This window comes from Pleurodeles waltl, unplaced genomic scaffold (genome assembly GCF_031143425.1).
Source record: "Pleurodeles waltl isolate 20211129_DDA unplaced genomic scaffold, aPleWal1.hap1.20221129 scaffold_84, whole genome shotgun sequence".
Classification (NCBI taxonomy): domain Eukaryota; kingdom Metazoa; phylum Chordata; class Amphibia; order Caudata; family Salamandridae; genus Pleurodeles; species Pleurodeles waltl.
Genome location: NW_027150398.1, coordinates 2,142,885 through 2,169,123, shown reverse-complemented (window position 1 = coordinate 2,169,123; position 26,239 = coordinate 2,142,885). Strand labels below are relative to the sequence as shown.

Here is a 26,239-nt window from a genome sequence, read left to right as displayed (position 1 = left end):
AGGGACTTTATAGTTAGGAAACACAGCTTTAAAAAAAAAACTTACATTAACAAAAAAAAAATCTAACATATTGAGGTTCAGATTTTACACACACACAAAACCCTAGAAATTAGGAAGTTACAGTTCTCAAGAAACTTTAACTCATACCCTAAGGTAAATATAACTTGCTTCTTCGCTGTGCCCTGCTAATTACCGCACATATTACATCAGTCATGCCATCTTCTATGGCATCATCGATGATATCACTAACAGCTGAAACAAAATTATTGAGGAGAAAACTCTACATGGCGAAGTTATAGTTGCCTCATTGCAGTAGTTGTAGTTTCTTGAGATAAGTATAACTAGAACTGCTGAATTTCAATGATTTTATGTGTGTAAAATCTGAATCTAACTATAACGTCCCTGTAACCTTTAGATTTTTTGTGAATATATATGTGTGTGTATATGTAAACATATATATGTTTCAACTGGTGCCTTTTTTTGTTGTGGTGAGAGTTTAATAAGGATAAACCTAGTTTGATTTATCTTCTGACCGCTAACATCATTGAGGGTTATAGCATACATATACGACGCTTGAAGAAAGTTAATTATTCATTAGGGTGGATGGTGGTCCATCACAGCTTTGGCACAGAGCAGACAGGCTGACCTTGGAGAAAATGTGTAAAGCATATAGAAGAACCAAAATGGTTAAAAGGTCAAACACACAACATAATAAACTAATAAACATCCTACTACAATTTGTAAAAGTAGAGACAACGTAATGAACAAATTGATAGTAAAATTATAAAAATCTAATAAGAGGAATTAGAGATAACAATTTAAAGAGAAAAACGCCAAAAAAAGTAAAGTGACAGTTGAAGGTACTTTTAGGATTTGACTGGGACTTGAGTGTGATCAGTTAGACTACGATGAAGCAGGTTCTTTCCGGTCAAAGATTTTACCTTCTAACTTAGTGTTTGAAATGGAAGTCCACATCCTCTAGCAGGGCAAGGTTGCAAGCTGGATCCGAGGAAGTCCTCTCGAGCTAGCATAGCAGTTGGGTGCAGTCCTGCTGAAGTTTTTGTTTTTGGCAGAAAAAGCTCAGAGTGTAAAAGTTCAGGTTTTGTGCCCAGAGAAGTCAGGTCATTGAGTAGATACTGTTCATGCCTTTGCCCAGTTCAGGTTAATTTGTTTGGACTTAAACTCTTTTTAGGAGCTCAGAATCCTCCAGCGGATAGTCGGATAGGCTTGCAGCAAGGATCCACCAAATTGGGTCTCCAAACGGCAAATACTCCATGCTAGACCAACATGATTTTCTTGCCTAGTGAGGTTGCTCCTTGAGCGGCTTAATTTTGGTGGTTGGTCATGGTCCTCTTGTGGGTTGGATTCTAAGTCCCAACTTTTTATAGATTGTTGGAGTAGCCAGGTAGAGGAAGCAAGGGTTCCACAACTTCAACCAAAGCACTTGGGGGGTCAGAACTCACTCAACCAGAGGCCACCAGCAGCGTCCAGTCCAGGTCCAGATGTAGCTGGTTAGGTGGTTCATTCAGGAAAAAGGCCCCTTGCAGCTTAGTGTATGTTTTTAGCCACACAGAAGGTTAGCCAACGTGTGGGATCAGGTCCAACCCTTCAGGTCTCCTTACAGGCCTCAAACAGATAGAGTGCTCCTTCTGTTCTTCCACAAAGCCAGGGAGTGTTCTGAGGAGCTGGTGGTGAGGTCCATTTTCGTACAGTCCTGTAGCCTGTGGGTGAGAGAGAGAGTTCTGAAATTTCCTAACCGATGGGTAAAAAGTTACCAAGAGCTACTCTACCCACAATAACAGCACATCTTGTTTTGCCTTACACTAGTACACTATTCTCAGAGGAATCCAAGATGGCGCAGGCCTTCAGCCCTTGGAAGGGAATGTGTCACTCAGGGGTGTGTTTAGGGGAATGAGCATCCACCTAAGCTACACAAAACTGATTCTTGGACCACCTCCTGCTGCCTCTGGGCTGATGAGGTTACATGCCTGAGTTTTAACTTTTACTACCAGTCACATGCAACTGGAGTGTATAATGGCAACTGATCCCAGAGGTTGGTGTCTGCGGAGATAATCAGTTGAGACATTCTTAGTCACTGACCTGGTGGAGATGAAGTGAAGAATTGTTTTCAGTTTCACTTGGTTTCTTTTTGGAAGTAATCCAGGGTTGTCCAGACATTCCATCCTGTTGTGAAGGTACAGCAGTCTACAGCTTGATAACCTCAAAAGCACTAAAACAGCCTGCTAATCTTTGGGCAGGACCCAAATGAGTTGTTTCAATGTTCTAGATTGTTGGGAAGATCCAGTCCTGGATTATGGAATTAATTATTGTGGTTGTGCCACTGTTGTTTTAGGTACTGTGTGCACAGGTTTAGGTGTTGGTTGGTAATCGGAGTTCAACCAGGCTTTGGCTAGTCATTTGTGCGTTATGAGCATTATTTTAAAAGCGAAATAGGCATTCCACTTGTTAAAACAGAGGCGTTGATCATTATTGTTTTGTTTCTAAGGTTGTACAGAAGAACCTATCCTTGGCTGCGGTTATGATAACGGCAGAAAATGTCTTGCCATTCTCAGATGCAACTTGCTGAACGAGGATCAGTTATGGTGGAGAGGTAGATTCCTAGAACAATGAGTTGGCCTTGGGTGTGGTCCCTGTTCTGGCTCTCATATGTAGACCTGTGTGCAAAAATCCTGGAGGACTGGTTGGTTCCCCCAAACTCAGCAAAAAAGACACCTTGTAAATTGTTAGAATTCCCTGTAACATGGATTAAAGGCTAACAACTGTCCTCTCCCCACCACACCCACTAGGCATTCTGTTGAGTTGCTTCTTCTGTATCTCCCTGCATGGGGGGGGGGGGGGGGGGGGGGGGGGTAATAGATGTAGCAATCTGAGTTATCTGGGGCAAGTTGACTCATTGAATTCTGATAAAAGAATATTTCTACATAAAGCCCATATCTTTTGATATGTTTCTACTTTATGCTTTGCAAAGAACATTAGCTTTTTCATACCCATTAAATGACAAAGTTTGCGATGTAAATTAGTATGATCTGGGGTTCGTTCAGAGCCCCAAGAGGAAGAAATGGCTTGTTGCACCATTCTCTTTGCTAAGGCAATTTACCGGCCACTTGTATAACCTCAGTGGGTAAGTGGGGGCAGTCAGACAAACGTAGTATTACATAGACTGGGAAGCGTGAAATGTGTGTCAAAGAAGAACGTGGCAGGTAATGACTTTGTGATGCTGTTCTAATAGGATGGAGATTTAGTTGCTGTTTTTTTCAGTTAGTTTTTTCTCTTGGAAGATTGATTTACACTATGTTTTAGGTGAGAGCAACAAGTTAGTTTGCTAGTTAATTGGCTGAAATTCTGTTTCTTTTTAGCTGTCAGCTTAGATTTCTAGTAATGTTGATAGTTTTCCTGTTTGGCTTGGCTATTGTTATGGTGTTTTTTTTTAACATATTTAGTTTTTTAGTTATTCAGGTAAGGAGCCGATATCACTACAAAAAGAATGTGCCCAGATCAGTTATATGGATGCACTCGTTGAGTTGATAGCATAAGTAAACTCAACAAGGCTCCAAAAACAGAACATCAAACTCCTCTGAACATAGGCACCTCAGAGGCGATAGAGAGAACGGGCTTGGACATCATTGTCACTACATGATATGCTAGGAGTCGTCTCAAAAGCACAATTGGTGCGACTGTCACTGGGACGCAGGTGACCTGAGTTAAAGCATATAGTATTCTACATCAGGTAGAAAAGCAACAGCAGGAAGGGCAAATGGAAAGAAAAGACATGGACCTCCACCTGAATAAATCATTTTCAAGTGCCATCTAACGGAGATTCTCTGGCTTTTAGATTCTTTGCATAAGAAGACGCTGCATGGCTGCAGGCATGATTAGTAAGACTTTGTGCAGTCGGTTATTCACAAATTTTTACGACAAAGGCAGGGTTTTCACTTTATAACAGTCACACTAACCTCAGGAAGGAAAGCCATCTGTTGCCCCATGCGTAAGACTTCTCTCTTTGTGGTTCCTTCACTCATAACAGCCTGTGTTGGTCCTAATTGTCAGGTTCTTGGGTCCACCTCTGGGGGTGTGAGCATTTCACATGAGCAATGTTGCAGCTTTCTTCAGTTGAGGAGGAAAACCCCTCACTCAGTAAGCCCTCTATTGTAGTGTTTCCCAAACCGGGGGTTGGGTCACAAGTTGAATTCTGGTGGGCTGTGGAAGTCCAAGCAATAAATAAAGTTGCTTTTAAATTCTGTAATTATCTTGCTGCATTTGCTGGACTTTAAAGACCAAGATCGAATGCCTGGCTATGTCTTCTGACAAGTCTGAGAAAGAAAAGTAAAGTGAATTATGAGGCAATCTAGCTTGGGTGCAGGGAGTGCGAAACGAAAGCCTGTAGGATGTCATTTGTTTGTAACATACAACAAAATGTAAATGAACTGAATACATTCAGTGGTTAGGAAACAAAATTGAAGCACATGTTATGTATTTCTAAAGTGTGGTGGGAACTAATAGAATTAAAACAAATAAATATATACTTTTACTTACTGACGCACAAATTATGAATATCCACAGAAGCAAGATCTCTGCACATTATCAATTGTGTGCAATACAGTATTATAGTAAAACTGTATGTCTGTGCAAATGTAGTGGCTATCTCAGTGGAACATGTGCTGTCTGTAAATGACAGTGCGTTACCACACGATGCTTTACTTAAATGAACAAAACGCCTGCTTCATGTCTATTAAAGCTAAGTGGCTCTCGAAAGCCGGTCATTTTGAAAATTGGGCTATTGTTCTTAAAGGTCTAGGAAGCTCCACTCTTTTGAGGCTTTCAGGTCAAATTTACTCACAGACCACATCCACCTGTTGAATGTAACATCTGCAACTTGCTTATCTGCAAGCATCTCAAGCCTTTTTTCAAACGGAGAGTTGGAGAGCTTGTAGGTGGTACTTCCAAATCTGATGTTCGTCTGTCAATAGCATTGATTTGGGTGCAGCTGTACATGCTATTTACATAGAATGTTTAAAGAAAATAATGTTGGTCATAGCTGCCTTGGTGCTGGTATGTACTATGTGCATGGGTTCAGTTACTGCTTCAGGCTGCTCTCTTCCTCAAATGTCCAATCATAAACCCCTCTTTTATACTGCATATTGATTCATTCGTGATGTCTTTTGAATTGATTTCTCAGTGTGTCTAGGGCCGCATTAGTGACTTTCCTCTCTCAAATCTTCCTCAGGTGTGACCGGGACATCAAGGTCTCTTATTCTGTGTACAACAGACTGTCCCTGCTACTAAAGTCCTTATTGGCCATCACCAGGGTGACACCAGCATATCGCCTCTCCAGGAAACAGGGTCATGAGTACGTCATCCTTTACCGGTGAGCTTTGTACGGCACATTATTGTCCATCATGGGAATGCTGAACCTGTAAAATAACTCTGTTTAAGACAAAAACAATCCAGTCTGTCCTGTTTTATCTGAACCTCTATCTTTGCTTAAAGGAAAGCTTTGGTGGCCCACGTCTTTAACAAACCTTTGACCGACCCAGCAATACTTAACAACATCCGACCCATCTCTACCTGGGTTTAGGGACATGCACAAGCCTGTTACTGAGGTCACTCTGCCCTGCTTAGGATTATTTTTGAACCCGGCTATGTCCACTATGATCCTGTTAGATCTCTCGGCCATGTGTGATACTCGTGCCATTCACTCTTGTATGCCTGATTGCATGGCTCTGGTGGTGGATCTAGAGCTTTGCACTGACTGCCCTATTTTCATGCTATATATACTTAAGTGATTTTTGCATTTGCACCACAAATTTCTTCTAAATTCACATGATGTGCATATATCTTGTCATCTGGTTGTTAGAATTGGTAGGGGCTACTTGTTTTGTGAAAAACAAAACCTTTTATGTTTGATGTTAGCTTATACATTTTGAGTCTATTAAAATGATATGTATACTTACAGGGGGGTTCAGCCAGCCCTCTTTATTCATTATTTACAGCATGGGGGCAGTGTGTCAGCACACATCAGCTATTGGCTTAGCTCTGTGGGAGACAGCATTCTGCTCATCCATACAAAAAGAAGCCCCTTGTATCATTTTACAAAAAACATTCACAAACAGTGAAGACAAACGTAGCCAGCCAACTCCAGGCCCACTGGCTTTGCTAATGTTTGTTGTCTTCAAGGTGAATTATCTTTCTATATTATACATGTGTAAGTACCAGGAATGGTAGTGAAGATACTCGTATTGAAAACCTGTAATAGAGCTAAGTAACACATTTCATGGGTGTTTTTAATAGTCATAAAAGGTACATGTATTGCAGCACGTGCACGATCTAAGAATATGCCTTTTTAGATAAGCATTTTTAATTTCACATTTTCAATTTTAGCCAGAAAAGTGGCTTTTAAAAGACATTTTCTCTTTTTTTAAATTTGTTTCCACAGATAGTTGTTTTTTTATTTGTTCTATTGGTGTTCTCTACCTTTTTTTGTTTCCCTGTCAGGATGCCTGTTCTTTTCAGTGGGTGCCTCTTCTGTGGTGCAGTTTGTCAGAGAATGGTAACCGTGACGCGTTCGTCATCTGTTTTCCTGAATATCACACTGCTAATAAATGATGCACGTATCAAAATATATTGTGCAGGAACCTATGCTATAGATAGTGTGTTTTCTCTGGCAAGATAGAGGACAAAGGAAGGTGAAAACAACCTGTAGTGCATCCATTTTTTCCAAAATACCAAGCAGACCAATAACTGACTCCTCTACCCTCTGAGAGTGCAACTCTAAAATCACCTAATCTCCCCTGCTTACTTTTTAGGGAAGGTGGCATGGTCCTTTTGTAACCCCTGTGCACCTCTGGAGGCTTAATGTTGATTTGATCCCAGTTCCTGCTTCAAAGGATAAGTCCATGGGGCTCCTACCAGGAGATACCACTGTAGGAAGCTGGCTCTCTATATACTATACTAAAGTAAGGTATAGTGTACACAGTCGGGTGGATCCCCAGCGGCTTTACAGAGGCTAAATTAGATATTAATGCTCTCTCTTGTGGTAGTGTGGTCGAGCAGTTAGGCTTATGCAAAGCACACACACTCAGTGACTAACTCCAGGCCAATGTTTTATGTATCAAAATATATACTTTGTTACTTTATTTCTAGAACCAGAAGGATCTTTGCAGATGAGTACAGTTTCAAGAATCTATCACTTCCAAGTATCAAATGCACTTTGTTTAGAATTCACAGTAAAGCAGGTTACAGGTAAGTAAGACTTTTCAATTTCAAAAGTGGACACAGTGCGGTTTCTCATAGAAAGCAATGGAGTCCTAGGGCAGGAAAAGTGACAACACAATTTGCAGGTAAATACTCGACTTATGATCCCATTCTTCAGGGGCTAAGGTGTCCACAGGGCAAAGTTTAGGAAGACGCCAAGGGTGCACCACCAGCAACACAGGGCCGGCCGGGTGCAGAGGTCAAAGCTGGTGTTGGGCGCCCAATGGAATCCTATGGAGACTGGGGGCACTTAAAAAGGAACCGCTTGCAGGTAAGTACCTGCGACTTCAGGGCACAGACCTTGGGGGTTTAGATCAACACCCGGGGGGAGGTGAGGTGCACAGGTCAGCACAAAATACACACCTTCAGCGGCACGGAGACGGCCGGGTGCAGGTTGCACATACAGAGTCTGCCGCCCAATGATTTTCAATGGGAGAACATGGGGGTGGGGAGCGGGAGGTTTGGGGGCAAGGAGGGTTCACAAAGATGGAGCATGCTTGGTTTAGGGAGTCGGCAGAAGAAAACCAACGGCTGTACAGGTAAGTAGAGAGCCCGCTGGACTGTCGTTTGGTTCCCCAAGGCCAGGGGGCTTCAGGTGCAGGGGTACCTTTTAGGCATTGGGAAATCGGAGCTGGTTGCGGTCGAGGGGGGTGATCCTATGGATTTAGGCTGCAGGCCTCATCTTGTTGGTCAAGAGGGGTCAACCCAGGGTGGACTCGAGGTTGTAATCACATGAGGACCTTCTCTGGACTGGTGGGCCACCTGACATAGGCTATGGGTGTTGGATGCAGAGCGGGCAGGGCTCGCGGATCTGGGGTGGCTCTGGAGTCCTACTTGGAGGTTTCTTTGTGGACAGGGCTTCTGTCCTCTAGCTATCTTCGTCCATGGGTAGGCAGGCAGTCCTCTGAGGGTTTGTTGAGGTCGCTGGTCCTACAGGATGTCACCTTTTTGTCGCAGGAGTCTTGAAGCTGCAAACAGGCCAGTAGGAACAGGCCAGTAGGGCTGTGGCCAAGTCAGTTGTCATCTGGAGTCTTCTCTGCTGGTGCACCTCTTCAGTTCTTCTCCTTTTCAGGATGCCAGGAATCTGAAGAGCAAGGTTCAGTGGTGCCCCTAAGTGCTAGATTTAGGGGCGTTACAGGGGTCAGTGGGCAGTAGCCAATGGCTACTGTCCCTGAGGGTGGCTACACCCTTCCTGTGCCCACTCCCTTTGGGGAGGGGGACACATTACTAACCCTATTGCCTATCCTCCTCCAAAACAAGATGAAGGATTCTGCAAGGAGAGGGTCACCTAATCTCTGGGCACTCTTTGGGTGGTCCCAGCTGAGGTGGTCACTTCCCCCTTATGTTTAATACTTTTCCAGCCGGATCTGCTGCCAAAAATGGGGCTCAGTATGCAGCCCTGGGCTTGGAGTGCCCTGGGCCAGTGTAACAAAAGGCAGGAGCCTTTGAGGTTAACTGCCAAGTGTTGAAGTTCCTGCAGGGGGAGTGGTGAAGCACCTCCACCCAGAGCAGGCTTTGTCCCTGACCCCAGCGAGCACAAAGCATCTCACCCCACGGGGTCAGAAATTTGTCAGCCTGGCATAGACTGGTCAGCCACACATTAGAGAGTTGGGTGAATTTCGGGGGGCATCTCTAAGATGCCCTCTGGGTGCATTTTACAATACATCTGGCACTGGCATCAGTGTGGGTTTATTGAGCAGAGAAGTTTGATACCAAACTAACTTTCAGTGAAGCCTTCATGGAGCTGTGGAGTTTGTAATGACGAACTTCCAGCCCATGTACTCCATATGGCCACACTGCACTTACAGAGTCTAAGAATGGACTTAGACACTGTAGGGGCATATTGCTCATGGAGCTATGCCCTCACCTGTGGGAGAGTGCACCCTGCCTTAGGGCTGTAAGGCCTGCTAGAGGGGTGACTTACCTATGCCAGAGGCAGTGGCTTGTGGGCATGGCACCCAGAGAGGGATGCCATGTCGGCTTTACCCTTTTCTCCCCACCAACACACACAATCTGCAATGGCAGTGTTCATGTATGGTGAGGGGTCCCTTTGAGTGGCACAATACATGCTGCAGCCCTTAGAGATCTTCCCTGGCCACTGGGCCCTTGGTTCCACTGATATCTTTTACAAGGAATTTTTTTTTACAAGGGATTTAACTGTGTGCCATAGTGTGCCAATTGTGGAAGCAATGGTACAGTTTAGGGAAAGAACGAAGGTGCTGGGACCTGGTTAGCAGGGTCACAGCACACCCTCAGTCAGGTTAGCATCAAATATCAGGCAGAAAGTGGGAGTGGGGGTGTAAGGAAATGCCTCCTTGGCATGGTTACCCCCTGACTTTTTGCCTTTGCTGATGCTATGTTTTGAATTGAAAGTGTGCTGAGGCCTGCTAACCAGGCCCCAGCACCAGTGTTCTTTCCCTAACCTGTACTTTTGATTCCACAATTGGCACACCCTGGCATCCAGGTAAGTCCCTTGTAACTGGTACCCCTGGTACCAAGGGCCCTGATGCCAGGGAAGGTCTCTAAGGGCTGCAGCATGTATTATGCCACTCTGGAGACCCCTCACTCAGCACAGACACACTGCTTGCCAGCTTGTGTGTGCTGGTGAGAACAAAACGAGTAAGTCGACATGGCACTCCCCTCAGGGTGCCATGCCAACCTCACTCTGCCTATGCAGTATAGATAAGTCACCCCTCTAGTAGGCCTTACAGCCCTAAGGCAGGGTGCACTATACCATAGGTGAGGGCACCAGTGCATGAGTACTGTGCCCCTACAGTGTCTAACCCAAACCTTAGACATTGTAAGTGCAGGGTAGCCATAAGAGTATATGGTCTGGGAGTCTGTCAAACACTGACTCCACAGCACCATAATGGCTACACTGAAAAATGGGAAGTTTGGTATCAAACTTCTCAGCACAATAAATGCACACTGATGCCAGTGTACCTTTTATTGTGAAATACACCCCAGAGGGCACCTTAGAGGTGCCCCCTGAAACCTTAACCGACTATCTGTGTAGGCTGACTGGTTCCAGCAGCCTGCCACAACCGAGACATGTTGCTGGCCCCATGGGGAGAGTGCCTTTGTCACTCTGAGGCCAGTAACAAAGCCTGCACTGGGTGGGGATGCTATCACCTCCCCCCAGGAAGGAGCTGCAACACCTGGCGGTGAGCCTCAAAGGCTTACCCCCTTTGTTCCAGCACCGCAGGGCACTCCAGCTAGTGGAGTTGCCCGCCCCCTCCGGCCACGGCCCCACTTTTGGCGGCAAGGCCGGAGGAGATAATGAGAATAACAAGGAGGAGTCACTGGCCAGTCAGGACAGCCCCTAAGGTGTCCTGAGCTGAAGTGACTAACTTTTAGAAATCCTCCATCTTGCAGATGGAGGATTCCCCCAATAGGGATAGGAATGTGAGCCCCTCCCCTTGGGAGGAGGCACAAAGAGGGTGTACCCACCCTCAGGGCTAGTAGCCATTGGCTACTAACCCCCCAGACCTAAACACGCCCTTAAATTTAGTATTTAAGGGCTTCCCTGAACCTAAGAATTTAGATTCCTGAAACTACAAGAAGAAGAGGACTGCTGAGCTGAAAAACCCCTGCAGAAGAACAACAGAAGACACCAACTGCTTTGGCCCCAGTCCTACCGGCCTGTCTCCTGCCTTCCAAAGAAACCTGCTCCAGCGACGCTTTCCAAAGGACCAGCGACCTCTGAATCCTCAGAGGACTGCCCTGCTTCAAGAAAGACAAGAAACTCCCGAGGACAGCGGCCCTGCTCCAAAAAGACTGCAACTTTGTTTCGAAGGAGCAGATTTAAAGACCCCTGCAACTCCCCGCAAGAAGCGTGAGACTTGCAACACTGCACCCGGAGACCCCGACTCGACTGGTGGAGAACCAACACCTCAGAGAGGACCCTCCGGCGACTCCGAGACTGTGAGTAACCAAAGTTGTCCCCCCCTGAGCCCCCACAGCGACGCCTGCAGAGGGAATCCCCAGGCTCCCCCTGACTGCGACTGCCTGACTCTAAAATCCCGATGGCTGGAAAAGACCCTGCACCCGCAGCCCCCAGCACCTGAAGGATCGGAACTTCAGTGCAGGAGTGACCCCCAGGAGGCCCTCTCCCTTGTCCAGGTGATGGCTACCCCGAGGAGCCCCCCCCTTGCCTGCCTGCACCGCTGAAGAGATCCCTTGGTCTCTCATTGAAAACCATTGAAAATCTGACGCGTGTTTGCACACTGCACCCGGCCGCCCCAGCGCTGCTGAGGGTGTACTTTTTGTGCTGACTTGTGTCCCCCCCGGTGCCCTACAAAACCCCCCTGGTCTGCCCCCCGAAGACGCGGGTACTTACCTGCTGGCAGACTGGAACCGGGGCACCACCCTTCTCTCCATTGAAGCCTATGTGTTTTGGGCACCTCTTCGACCTCTGCACCTGACTGGCCCTGAGCTGCTGGTGTGGTAACTTTGGGGTTGCTCTGAACCCCCAACGGTGGGCTACCTTGGACCCAAAACTGAGACATGTAAGTGATTTACTTACCTGCTAAAAATAACAATACTTTACCTCCCCCAGGAACTGTGAAAATTGCACTGTCCACTTTTAAAACAGCTATTTGTGTTTTATGTGAAAAGTGTATATGCTATTGTAATTATTCAAAGTTCCCAAAGTACTTACCTGCAATACCTTTCAAATGAGATATTACATGTAGAATTTGAAACTGTGGTTCTTAAAATAAACTAAGAAAAGATATTTTTCTATAACAAAACCTATTGGCTGGATTTGTCTCCGAGTGTGTGTTCCTCATTTATTGCCTGTGTGTATGTACAACAAATGCTTAACACTACTCCTTTGATAAGCCTACTGCTCGACCACACTACCACAAAATAGAGCATTGGTATTATCTCTTTTTGCCACTATCTTACCTCTAACGGGAACCCTTGGACTCTGTGCATACTATTCCTTACTTTGAAATAGTGCATACAGAGCCAACTTCCTACAGGGGGTTACTGCAACACGGGGCCAGTTTCCTACAACCACTCCATAAGTGACGCATCCTTCTGGAAAATCATTCTCAGTTCCTGACCATGAGTCTTGTCAACGACCCCCTACAACGCAAAGGCAGAGATTCTTGATCCCCAAAAAAGCTTCTAGAAGATCCCAGCGTGGCCCAATGTCCTGAACGTCTTTACCTGAGAACTAGAGAGGAGCATCTGAAGGGAAGAACCTCACCGTCCTTCTAGTGATGCTCCAGTTAAATTTGCCACAATGCTTTTGGAGAAAAGATCACGCCCGTCATCCAGGCCACCTACATAACCACATTTTGCAGTATCCAGTCCTTGTTCACTGCCATCTATAGGTGATTCTGACCTTTCTCAAAACGTTTCCAGCACAGCAGTAAATAAACTTTCCATTGAAGCCATCGCCTAGTGGCTTACTTGTGAGTGATATTTAACACCCTTCAAGACAAACCTGCAAGCTAGAACCATTTTTGGCCATGAATTTCTTACTCCATTCTCAGCAAATGAAAATGTAAATGATTTGAAAACTCCTAAAAAAAAAATGTATCTCTGAATTCTTTTAGTGTATAAAGCCAAAAAGAAGTACAATGCCCTGGCTCCACTTCTTCAGCTGCTTTGAAAAAAAAGAGCAGACACATGCACACTTTCTGAATAAGGTATGCCAAACATTAGGTGCTATAATGAAGGCCTGGAGTTTCCTGTGGGATTTTACAGCATGCTCTGGGAGTCCGTGCCTCTGTGTATGACTTTCTTGTCAAGAATTGAGAAACCTATTTGAAAAATACGTAAGAAGGCATAAATACATCAGATAATCACTTTCACTGCAAGAGGTAGTCTGTTATTCTACCACCATGACAATTCAATTAAATTCACCTGCTGGTTGTCTTGTTATGCTCTCAAGCACAGCAAAAATCCACAGATCTTACTTTTTTGGCTCTACCCTTCTGAATCACATTGATATGGTAAGAGTCCTAAAATAAACTAAGCAGTGGCAGCCTCAAGCTTATGGTCCTGGAAAAAAAGATTCCCCTGGGGGATGGCGGGCGCTGCCAGTGCGTTACTATTCTGTCCTAGAGCCATGCCAACATCCACAGGAAAGCTGTCCGCAAGAAAACCTAATGTGGAGGTGGAAAATTCTGAATTTTAGGTTCTCTTGACACTCGGATACCACTGTGAACACTGAATCCTTCACCTGAACTAGTTGGCTCAGAAAACAAACATAAGGTATTAAAAAAACCAGGAACCAGTTCTTTCATCCAAAAGGAAAGGGAGTTTATTCTCATTAATTTCCTGTTCCGAATCCAGTGGAATGCCACCCTCTAGATAATAGGACTATGAATACATTTATAAAACTGGAAAGGTTTTGGATGCGGTCACTTCACCTGATTTACCCACAGCTACAGAAGAGGATAAGATGTGTGCTGAGGATCTACAAGACACTCATTCACATCCCCATCATTCGGAACCATCACAGAGTCCGTTACCAGTACGAAGTTCTACTTTTCTACCTTTTCAAGGTGCATGGTGGCAGTTGTGGCTCATCTCAGAAAAATGAAGATCTTTACGTACCCTTCCCTAGTCGACTGGCTCATAAGTGACAGCTCCTATAGAATCATCACTACCCTCGGTATTCCAGTGGTTAAAACTCTGAGTCAGTCACTCCAAGTCTGTGGTGACATGGTACAACCCATCCATATTTGGGAGCAGTCCTAGTCTGCTGTGTCTCAGTGTACCCTTTGGCGGAGAGACTATTATAGCAATTTGAAGTGTTCAAACCTTTAAAAATGAAAGCTCTGACTGCCCATTAAGTTGCATCACTGCTATTCTTGACGGAGTCCTGCATCTTTCTAGTTACAAATGCCCATCTTCAAATAAGACCATTGCAACATTGTCTAGCAGACCAGTGAGCTGTACTTTCAGGCAGTTGGGAAGACAAGATGACTCAACCTCGAGCTGCATTAGAATATCCTCATTAGTGGTGCGATCTGCAAACCTTGTTCAGACTGTCCTCTTCCAATCATAAAATCCATCTTGCAGATGCTTGGCTACTGAGCTGGGTAGCCCACATTTATGGTCTTCAAGTAGAAGGACTCTGGTAAAAGAGAGAGGGCCTACCATGCCCTTCTTCTGTAATGAAGGGCAGTTCATCTAGCCTTCAAGTCTTTTCCTTCACATCTCTGAACTTCTTCCCAGCTTCTGCAAACAGACAATACAACAACAGTGCATTCTGTCAAGAAGCAGGGAGGGCCCAGATCCAGAGCCTGTCTCTAGAGGCCTGGACAGTGGAGGTGACTGACTGTGATCGTCCTGCACAGCGCAGCAGTTCACCTGCCTGGCATTCACCATGCACAAGCAGATTCTCTCAACAGATCTTACGAGAGACTCACAGCTGGAAGTTAAACAACAAGGTTCTGCAAGGCATCTTTTGTTAACAAAACTTTCCAGATAGCAATTACTTTGCAAGCACAGACAACAAAAATGGCCAAATTACGCATCCAGGTTCTACCAACTGGGAACGATGAATGCACTTTTGATTGTATGATCAATGAAATTGTGCACTCCTTTCAGTCAGTCCTACTGATTCTGACTGTGCTCACCAAACTAAAGAAAAACAAAGCAAGGATGATACTTTCACCCTGGACTAGCTACAGGAGCAGTGATTCACCAACCTTCTATGTCTATTGAAATAACCACATAGGAGACTGTTGTGCAGAACCGATCTATTAAAGTTCGGGAGCCAGATTCTCCAGCCCAACCTTCCTTAATTGAACGTAGCAGCCTGGCTTCTGAAGTCTTGCAGCATGGCCTGTGCGTCCCGGCAGAAGAACTTTAACCCTACCAGATGTGAAGGAGGAGCAGTACGTCCATATCTTCTTGAGTTAACAAGACCTGGACTGCAGTTTTCTTCTATAGAGGTACATGTAGCAGCCATAACCACTTAAATAAAGTACCGTTCACGAGCATCTTATTTTAAGATCCCTGTGGTAAAAAAAAAACCTTTGAAGGCCTTAAAAAGGTTTATCATCCCTTCAAGGGACCTTCTCCTCCCTTAGAACTGAACTTAATTTTATTGAAATTAATGCCCCCCCCCCACCCCTTTATATAAATCCATTCATAGAGCTTCTCTTCAGCATCTTTCCTGGCTCCAATTCGCCATTACCTCTGGCCGTAGGGACAGTGAGGTCCATGCTCCGTTTCTTAAGGATTCTGATTTCCATGTTAATCGGGCATTTCCCTTCTCCTCCAGAATCAGCATCCTCCTCCTGCAGCAGACGGGGCCTTGCGTTCACTGGATGTCAGCATGGTATTGAAGTTCTCATACAGCTTCTCGTGGAAGAGGTTCTGCATAGTTTGTTTTTTTGGAGAAGCAGGTGGCCCACCTAACGTGCTAGTAATAACCTAAACTACCTTATTTTCCACGCCTAGATGAGTCTGCTGCCACTCTGCATCTGTTCAGGTACATCTGGCTTTCATTAAGACTTGCTGTAAGGAAATGCCTCCTTGGCATGGTTACCCCCTGACTTTTTGCCTTTGCTGATGCTATGTTTTGAATTGAAAGTGTGCTGAGGCCTGCTAACCAGGCCCCAGCACCAGTGTTCTTTCCCTAACTTTTGTATCCACAATTGGCACACCCTGGCATCCAGGTAAGTCCCTTGTAACTGGTACCTCTGGTACCAAGGGCCCTGATGCCAGGGAAGGTCTCTAAGGGATGCAGCATGTCTTATGCCACCCTGGAGAACCCTCACTCAGCACAGACACACTGCTTACCAGCTTGTGTGTGCTAGTGAGAACAAAATGAGTAAGTCGGCATGGCACTCCCCTCAGGGTGCCATACCAGCCTCTCACTGCCTATGCAGTATAGGTAAGACACCCCTCTAGCAGGCCTTACAGCCCTAAGGCAGGGTGCACTATACCATAGGTGAGGGCACCAGTGCATGAGCACTGTGCCCCTACAGTGTCTAAACAAAACCTTAGACATTGTAAGTGCAGGGTAGCCATAAGAGTATATGGTCTGGGAGTCTGTCAAACACGAACTCCACAGCACCATAATGGCTACACTGAAAACTGGGAAGTTTGGTATCAAACTTCTCAGCACAATAAATGCACACTGATGCCAGTGTACTTTTTATTGTGAAATACACCCCAGAGGGCACCTTAGAGGTGCCCCCTGAAACCTTAACCGACTATCTGTGTAGGCTGACTGGTTCCAGCAGCCTGCCACAACCGAGACATGTTGCTGGCCCCATGGGGAGAGTGCCTTTGTCACTCTGAGGCCAGTAACAAAGCCTGCACTGGGTGGAGATGCTAACACCTCCCCCAGGCAGGAGCTGTAACACCTGGCGGTGAGCCTCAAAGGCTCACCCCTTTGTTCCAGCACCGCAGGACACTCCAGCTTAGTGGAGTTGCCCGCCCCCTCCGGCCACGGCCCCCACTTTTGGCGGCAAGGCCGGAGAAAATAATGAGAAAAACAAGGAGGAGTCACTGGCCAGTCAGGACAGCCCCTAAGGTGTCCTGAGCTGAAGTGACTCTAACTTTTAGAAATCCTCCATCTTGCAGATGGAGGATTCCCCCAATAGGATTAGGGATGTGACCCCCTCCCCTTGGGAGGAGGCACAAAGAGGGTGTACTCACCCTCAGGGCTAGTAGCCATTGGCTACTAACCCCCCAGACCTAAACACGCCCTTAAATTTAGTATTTAAGGGCTTCCCTGAACCTAGGAAAACAGATTCCTGAAACTACAAGAAGAAGAAGACTGCTGAGCTGAAAAACCCCTGCAGAGGAAGAACAGAAGACACCAACTGCTTTGGCCCCAGACTTACCGGCCTGTCTCCTGCCTTCCAAAGAAACCTGCTCCAGCGACGCTTTCCAAGGGACCAGCGACCTCTGAATCCTCTGAGGACTGCCCTGCTTCAAGAAAGACAAGAAACTCCCGAGGACAGCGGCACTGCTCCAAAAGAACTGCAACTTTGTTACAGAGGAGCAGATTTAAAGACCCCTGCAAATCCCCGCAAGAAGCGTGAGACTTGCAACACTGCACCCGGCGACCCCGACTCGACTGGTGGAGAACCAACACCTCAGGGAGGACCCTCCGGCGACTCCGAGACCGTGAGTAACCAAAGTTGTCCCCCCTGGGCCCCCACAGCGACGCCTGCAGAGGGAATCCCGAGGCTCCCCCCTGACCGCGACTGCCTGAACCTAAAGTCCCGACGGCTGGAAAAGACCCTGCACCCGCAGCCCCCAGCACCTGAAGGAACGGAACTTCTGTGCAGGAGTGACCCCCAGGAGGCCCTCTCCCTTGCCCAGGTGGTGGCTACCCCGAGGAGCTCCCCCCTTGCCTGCCTGCACAGCTGAAGAGACCCCTTGGTCTCCCATTGAAATCAACAGAGAACCCGACGCGTGTTTGCACACTGCACCCGGCCGCCCCCACGCTGCTGAGGGTGTACTTTCTGTGTGGACTTGTGTCCCCCCCGGTGCCCTACAAAACCCCCCTGGTCTGCCCTCCGAAGACGCGGGTACTTACCTGCTGGCAGACTGGAACCGGGGCACCCCCTTCTCTCCATTGAAGCCTATGTGTTTTGGGCACCTCTTTGACCTCTGCACCTGACCGGCCCTGAGCTGCTGGTGTGGTGACTTTGGGGTTGCCCTGAACCCCCAACGGTGGGCTACCTTGGACCCAAAACTGAAACCTGTAAGTGACTTACTTACCTGTTAAAACTAACAATACCTTACCTCCCCCAGGAACTGTGAAAATTGCACTAAGTGTCCACTTGTAAAACAGTTATTTGTGTTTTATGCAAAAAGTATATATGCTACTGTAATTATTCCAAGTTCCTAAAGTACTTACCTGCAATACCTTTCAAATGAGATATTACATGTAGAATTTGAACCTGTGGTTCTTAAAATAAACTAAGAAAAGATATTTTTCTATAACAAAACCAATTGGCTGGATTTGTCTCCGAGTGTGTGTTCCTCATTTATTGCCTGTGTGTATGTACAACAAATGCTTAACACTACTCCTTTGATAAGCCTACTGCTCGACCACACTACCACAAAATAGAGCATTAGTATTATCTCTTTTTGCCACTATCTTACCTCTAAGGGGAACCCTTGGACTCTGTGCATGCTATTCCTTACTTTGAAATAGCACATACAGAGCCAACTTCCTACATTGGTGGATCAGCGGTGGGGTACAAGACTTTGCATTTGCTGGACTACTCAGCCAATACCTGATCACACGACAAATTCCAAAAATTGTCATTAGAAATTGATTTTTGCAATTTGAAATTTTTCTAAATTCTTTAAAGTCCTGCTAGGGCCTTGTGTTAGTCCCTGTTAGCATTTCTTTTAGAGTTTAAAAGTTTGGTAAAAGTTTGAATTAGATTCTAGAACTAGTTTTAGTTTCTTAAAAAGTATTACAACTTTTAGAAGCATAATGTCTAATACAGATGTGAATGTGGTGGAACTCGACACCACACCTTACCTCCATCTACAGATGAGAGAGCTAAGGTCACTCTGTAAACTAAAGAAAATAGCAATGGGCTCCAGACCTTCCAAACTACAGCTCCAGGAGCTGTTGGCAGAGTTTGAAAGAGCCAACCCCTCTGAGGATGGCAACACAGAGGATGAGTATAGTGACTTGGAGGGTGATTCCCCCCCACCAGTCCCATCTAGGGAGTACAGGGCCTCTCAAGCCCTGACTCCACAAATGATAGTCAGAGATGCTGGTTCCCTCACAGGAGGGACCAACCTCTCTGAAATCACTGAGGATAACTCCAGTGAAGAGGACATCCAGTTAGCCAGGATGGCCAAAAGATTGGCTTTGGAAAGACAGATCCTAGCCATAGAAAGGGAAAGACAAGAGATGGGCCTAGGACCCATCAATGGTGGCAGCAACATAAATAGGGTCAGAGATTCTCCTGACATGTTGAAAATCCCTAAAGGGATTGTAACTAAATATGAAGATGGTGATGACATCACCAAATGGTTCACAGCTTTTGAGAGGGCTTGTGTAACCAGAAAAGTGAACAAATCTCACTGGGGTGCTCTCCTTTGGGAAATGTTCACAGGAAAGTGTAGGGATAGACTCCTCACACTCTCTGGAAAAGATGCAGAATCTTATGACCTCATGAAGGGTACCCTGATTGAGGGCTTTGGATTCTCCACTGAGGAGTATAGGATTAGATTCAGGGGGGCTCAAAAATCCTCGAGCCAGACCTGGGTTGACTTTGTAGACTACTCAGTAAAAACACTAGATGGTTGGATTCAAGGCAGTGGTGTAAGTAATTATGATGGGCTGTACAATTTATTTGTGAAAGAACACCTATTAAGTAATTGTTTCAATGATAAACTGCATCAGCATCTGGTAGACCTAGGACCAATTTCTCCCCAAGAATTGGGAAAGAAGGCGGACCATTGGGTCAAGACTAGGGTGTCCAAAACTTCCACAGGGGGTGACCAAAAGAAAGGAGTCACAAAACCTCCCCAGGGGAAGGGTGGTGAGACAGCCAAAAACAAAAATAGTAAAGAGTCTTCTACAGGCCCCCAAAAACCTGCACAGGAGGGTGGGCCCAGAGCCTCTTCACAAAACAATTCTGGGTACAAGGGTAAAAACTTTGATCCCAAAAAGGCCTGGTGTCGTAGCTGTAGTCAGTCTGGACACCAAACTGGAGACAAGGCCTGTCCCAAGAAAAATACCACTTCAAACTCCACTCCAGCTAACACTGGAATGGCTAGTCTCCAAGTGGGATCAACAGTGTGCCCAGAGCAAATCAGGTGTCACACTGAAGCTACATTAGTCTCTGAGGGTGGGGTGGATTTAGCCACACTGGCTGCCTGGCCCCCTAACATGCAAAAATACAGGCAGCAGCTCTTAATTAATGGGACAAGTGTAGAGGGCCTGAGGGATACAGGTGCCAGTGTCACTATGGTGACAGAGAAACTGGTTTCCCCTGGCCAACACCTGGCTGGACAAACTTATCCAGTCACCAACGCTGACAATCAGACTAAAGTGCATCCCATGGCAATGGTAACTTTAGAGTGGGGAGGGGTCAATGGCCTGAAACAGGTGGTGGTCTCCTCAAATATCCCAGTAGACTGTTTGCTTGGAAATGACCTGGAGTCCTCAGCATGGGCTGAGGTAGAACTGAAAACCCATGCAGCCATGCTGGGTATCCCTGAACTGGTGTGTGTCAAGACAAGGGCACAGTGCAAGGCACAGGGTGAAAAAGTAGAGCTGGAGTCTGGAAGAAAAGCCCAGCCTACCAAGAGAAAAGGAAAGTCAGCTGGGAAGCCAGCTGCAACACAACAAGAAAAAGAGAACCTCTCTTCTCAGGAAGAAGTTCTGCCCTCTGAGGGAACTGAGCCTATGGAGCTGGAACCTTATCAGGTTGAGCTCTTGGGCCCAGGGGGACCCTCAAGGGATGGGTTGTGTAAGGGACAAGAAACATGTCCCTCTCTTGAAGGCCTTAGGCAGCAAGCTGCTGAAGAGTCCAAAGGCAAGAAAAATGGAACACATAGGGTCTATTGGGAAGATGGACTCCTGTACACTGAGGCAAGAGATCCCAAACCTGGTGCCACTAGGAGAGTGGTAGTGCCTCAGGGTTTCAGAGAGTTTATTCTGACCTTAGCCCATGATATTCCCCTTGCTGGGCATTTGGAACAAACCAAGACGTGGGAGAGGTTAGTCAACCACTTCTACTGGCCCAATATGTCCCAGAAGGTTAAGGAGTTTTGCCTCTCCTGCCCCACCTGTCAAGCCAGTGGTAAGACAGGTGGGCATCCAAAGGCCCCCCTCATTCCACTTCCAGTGGTGGGGGTCCCCTTTGAAAGAGTGGGTGTGGAGATAGTGGGTCCACTTGAACCTCCCACAGCCTCAGGAAATATGTACATCCTAGTAGTAGTGGATCATGCTACTAGGTATCCTGAAGCTATTCCCCTTAGGTCGACTACTGCCCCAGCAGTAGCCAAGGCCCTCATTGGTATCTTTACCAGAGTGGGTTTCCCTAAGGAGGTGGTGTCTGACAGAGGTACCAACTTCATGTCAGCATACCTAAAACACATGTGGAATGAGTGTGGAGTGACTTATAAATTCACTACACCATATCATCCACAAACTAATGGCCTTGTTGAGAGATTCAACAAGACATTAAAGGGCATGATCATGGGGCTCCCAGAAAAACTCAAAAGGAGATGGGATGTCCTCTTGCCATGTCTGCTTTTCGCTTACAGAGAGGTGCCTCAGAAGGGAGTAGGGTTCTCACCCTTTGAACTTCTGTTTGGCCACCCTGTAAGGGGACCACTTGCTCTTGTTAAAGAAGGCTGGGAGAGACCTCTTCATGAGCCTAAACAAGACATAGTGGACTATGTACTTGGCCTTCGCTCAAGAATGGCAGAGTACATGGAAAAGGCAAGTAAAAACCTTGAGGCCAGCCAACAGCTCCAGAAGTTTTGGTATGACCAAAAGGCTGCAATGGTTGAATTTCAACCAGGGGAGAAAGTTTGGGTTTTGGAGCCTGTGGCTCCCAGGGCACTTCAGGACAGATGGAGTGGCCCTTACCCAATCCTGGAAAAGAAGAGTCAGGTCACCTACCTGGTGGACCTAGGCACAAGCAGGAGCCCCAAGAGGGTGATCCATGTAAACCGCCTAAAACTCTTCCATGATAGGGCTGATGTAAATCTGTTGATGGTAACAGATGAGGACCAGGAAGCTGAGAGTGAGCCTCTCCCTGATCTCCTCTCATCAGACCCTAAAGATGGCTCAGTGGATGGAGTGATCTATTCAGACACCCTCTCTGGCCAACAGCAATCTGACTGTAGGAAGGTCCTGCAGCAGTTTGATGAGCTCTTTTCCCTAACCCCTGGTCAGACACACCTGTGTACCCATGATGTGGACACAGGAGACAGCATGCCTGTCAAAAACAAAATATTCAGACAGTCTGATCAAGTTAAGGAAAGCATCAAGGTGGAAGTCCACAAGATGCTGGAATTGGGAGTAATTGAGCGCTCTGACAGCCCCTGGGCTAGCCCAGTGGTCTTAGTCCCCAAACCTCACACCAAAGATGGAAAGAGAGAAATGAGGTTTTGTGTGGACTACAGAGGTCTTAATTCTGTCACCAAGACAGATGCCCATCCCATTCCTAGAGCTGATGAGCTGATAGACAAATTAGGGGCTGCCAAATTCTTAAGTACCTTTGACTTAACAGCAGGGTACTGGCAAATCAAAATGGCCCCTGGAGCAAAAGAAAAGACAGCATTCTCCACACCTGATGGGCATTATCAGTTCACTGTTATGCCCTTTGGTTTAAAGAATGCCCCTGCCACCTTCCAAAGGTTGGTGAATCAAGTCCTTGCTGGGTTGGAATCCTTTAGTGCAGCTTATCTTGATGATATTGCTGTCTTCAGCTCCACCTGGCAGGATCACCTGGTCCACCTGAAGAAGGCTTTGAAGGCTCTGCAATCAGCAGGCCTCTCTATCAAGGCATCCAAATGCCAGATAGGGCAGGGAACTGTGGTTTACTGGGGACACCTTGTAGGTGGAGGCCAAGTTCAGCCACTCCAGCCTAAGATCCAGACTATTCTGGACTGGGTAGCTCCAAAAACCCAGACTCAAGTCAGGGCATTCCTTGGCTTGACTGGGTACTATAGGAGGTTTGTGAAGGGATATGGATCCATTGTGACAGCCCTCACAGAACTCACCTCCAAGAAAATGCCCAAGAAAGTAAACTGGACTGTAGAATGCCAACAGGCCTTTGACACCCTGAAACAAGCTATGTGCACAGCACCAGTTCTAAAAGCTCCAGATTACTCCAAGCAATTCATTGTGCAAACAGATGCCTCTGAACATGTGATAGGGGCAGTTTTGTCCCAAACAAATGATGATGGCCTTGACCAGCCTGTTGCTTTCATTAGCAGGAGGTTACTCCCCAGGGAGCAGCGTTGGAGTGCCATTGAGAGGGAGGCCTTTGCTGTGGTTTGGTCCCTGAAAAAGCTGAGACCATACCTCTTTGGTACTCACTTTGTAGTTCAAACCGACCACAGACCTCTCAAATGGCTGATGCAAATGAAAGGTGAAAATCCAAAACTGTTGAGGTGGTCCATCTCCCTACAGGGAATGGACTTTATAGTGGAACACAGACCTGGGACTGCCCATGCCAATGCAGATGGCCTTTCCAGGTTCTTCCACTTAGAAAATGAAGACTCTCTTGGGAAAGGTTAGTCTCATCCTCTTTCGTTTGGGGGGGGGGGGGGGTTGTGTAAGGAAATGCCTCCTTGGCATGGTTACCCCCTGACTTTTTGCCTTTGCTGATGCTATGTTTTGAATTGAAAGTGTGCTGAGGCCTGCTAACCAGGCCCCAGCACCAGTGTTCTTTCCCTAACTTTTGTATCCACAATTGGCACACCCTGGCATCCAGGTAAGTCCCTTGTAACTGGTACCTCTGGTACCAAGGGCCCTGATGCCAGGGAAGGTCTCTAAGGGATGCAGCATGTCTTATGCCACCCTGGAGACCCCTCACTCAGCACAGACACACTGCTTACCAGCTTGTGTGTGCTAGTGAGAACAAAATGAGTAAGTCGACATGGCACTCCCCTCAGGGTTCCATACCAGCCTCTCACTGCCTATGCAGTATAGGTAAGACACCCCTCTAGCAGGCCTTACAGCCCTAAGGCAGGGTGCACTATACCATAGGTGAGGGCACCAGTGCATGAGCACTGTGCCCCTACAGTGTCTAAACAAAACCTTAGACATTGTAAGTGCAGGGTAGCCATAAGAGTATATGGTCTGGGAGTCTGTCAAACACGAACTCCACAGCACCATAATGGCTACACTGAAAACTGGGAAGTTTGGTATCAAACTTCTCAGCACAATAAATGCACACTGATGCCAGTGTACATTTTATTGTGAAACACACACCAGAGGGCACCTTAGAGGTGCCCCCTGAAACTGTATCCAACTATCTGTGTAGGCTGACTGGTTCCAGCAGCCTGCCACACTAGAGACATGTTGCTGGCCCCATGGGGAGAGTGCCTTTGTCACTCTGAGGCCAGTAACAAAGCCTGCACTGGGTGGAGATGCTAACACCTCCCCCAGGCAGGAGCTGTAACACCTGGCGGTGAGCCTCAAAGGCTCACCCCTTTGTTCCAGCACCGCAGGACACTCCAGCTAGTGGAGTTGCCCGCCCCCTCCGGCCACGGCCCCCACTTTTGGCGGCAAGGCCGGAGAAAATAATGAGAAAAACAAGGAGGAGTCACTGGCCAGTCAGGACAGCCCCTAAGGTGTCCTGAGCTGAAGTGACTCCCCCAATAGGATTAGGGATGTGACCCCCTCCCCTTGGGAGGAGGCACAAAGAGGGTGTACTCACCCTCAGGGCTAGTAGCCATTGGCTACTAACCCCCCAGACCTAAACACGCCCTTAAATTTAGTATTTAAGGGCTTCCCTGAACCTAGGAAAACAGATTCCTGAAACTACAAGAAGAAGAAGACTGCTGAGCTGAAAAACCCCTGCAGAGGAAGAACAGAAGACACCAACTGCTTTGGCCCCAGACTTACCGGCCTGTCTCCTGCCTTCCAAAGAAACCTGCTCCAGCGACGCTTTCCAAGGGACCAGCGACCTCTGAATCCTCTGAGGACTGCCCTGCTTCAAGAAAGACAAGAAACTCCCGAGGACAGCGGCACTGCTCCAAAAGAACTGCAACTTTGTTACAGAGGAGCAGATTTAAAGACCCCTGCAAATCCCCGCAAGAAGCGTGAGACTTGCAACACTGCACCCGGCGACCCCGACTCGACTGGTGGAGAACCTACACCTCAGGGAGGACCCTCCGGCGACTCAGAGACCGTGAGTAACCAAAGTTGTCCCCCCTGAGCCCCCACAGCGACGCCTGCAGAGGGAATCCCGAGGCTCCCCCTGACCGCGACTGCCTGAACCTAAAGTCCCGACGGCTGGAAAAGACCCTGCACCCGCAGCCCCCAGCACCTGAAGGAATCGGAACTTCTGTGCAGGAGTGACCCCCAGGAGGCCCTCTCCCTTGCCCAGGTGGTGGCTACCCCGAGGAGCCCCCCCCTTGCCTGCCTGCACTGCTGAAGAGACCCCTTGGTCTCCCATTGAAATCAACAGAGAACCCGACGCGTGTTTGCACACTGCACCCGGCCGCCCCCGCGCTGCTGAGGGTGTACTTTCTGTGTGGACTTGTGTCCCCCCCGGTGCCCTACAAAACCCCCCTGGTCTGCCCTCCGAAGACGCGGGTACTTACCTGCTGGCAGACTGGAACCGGGGCACCCCCTTCTCTCCATTGAAGCCTATGTGTTTTGGGCACCTCTTTGACCTCTGCACCTGACCGGCCCTGAGCTGCTGGTGTGGTGACTTTGGGGTTGCCCTGAACCCCCAACGGTGGGCTTCCTTGGACCCAAAACTGAAACCTGTAAGTGACTTACTTACCTGTTAAAACTAACAATACCTTACCTCCCCCAGGAACTGTGAAAATTGCACTAAGTGTCCACTTGTAAAACAGTTATTTGTGTTTTATGCAAAAAGTATATATGCTACTGTAGTTATTCCAAGTTCCTAAAGTACTTACCTGCAATACCTTTCAAATGAGATATTACATGTAGAATTTGAACCTGTGGTTCTTAAAATAAACTAAGAAAAGATATTTTTCTATAACAAAACCTATTGGCTGGATTTGTCTCTGAGTGTGTGTTCCTCATTTATTGCCTGTGTGTATGTACAACAAATGCTTAACACTACTCCTTTGATAAGCCTACTGCTCGACCACAGTACCACAAAATAGAGCATTAGTATTATCTCTTTTTGACACTATCTTACCTCTAAGGGGAACCCTTGGACTCTGTGCATGCTATTCCTTACTTTGAAATAGCACATACAGAGCCAACTTCCTACACTTGCAGTAAGTGTTTTTTAACAGGCATGATATCACTGTTCCAGTAATTTAAGATTTCCCTAGAAAA

General features: G+C 47.0%; 1 protein-coding gene across 8 annotated transcripts in view; it reads left to right on the top strand.

Annotated features, from left to right (window-relative positions):
• LOC138281254 (autophagy-related protein 13-like) overlaps positions 1-26,239 on the top strand; it is a 363,183-nt gene that overhangs the window by 94,396 nt on the left and 242,548 nt on the right. For all 8 annotated transcript variants that reach the window (XM_069219574.1, XM_069219575.1, XM_069219579.1 and 5 more), the window contains exon 6: positions 5,246-5,386. In XM_069219574.1, coding sequence (XP_069075675.1) covers positions 5,246-5,386 — 141 coding nt within the window. The remainder of the gene's footprint in view (positions 1-5,245; positions 5,387-26,239) is intronic.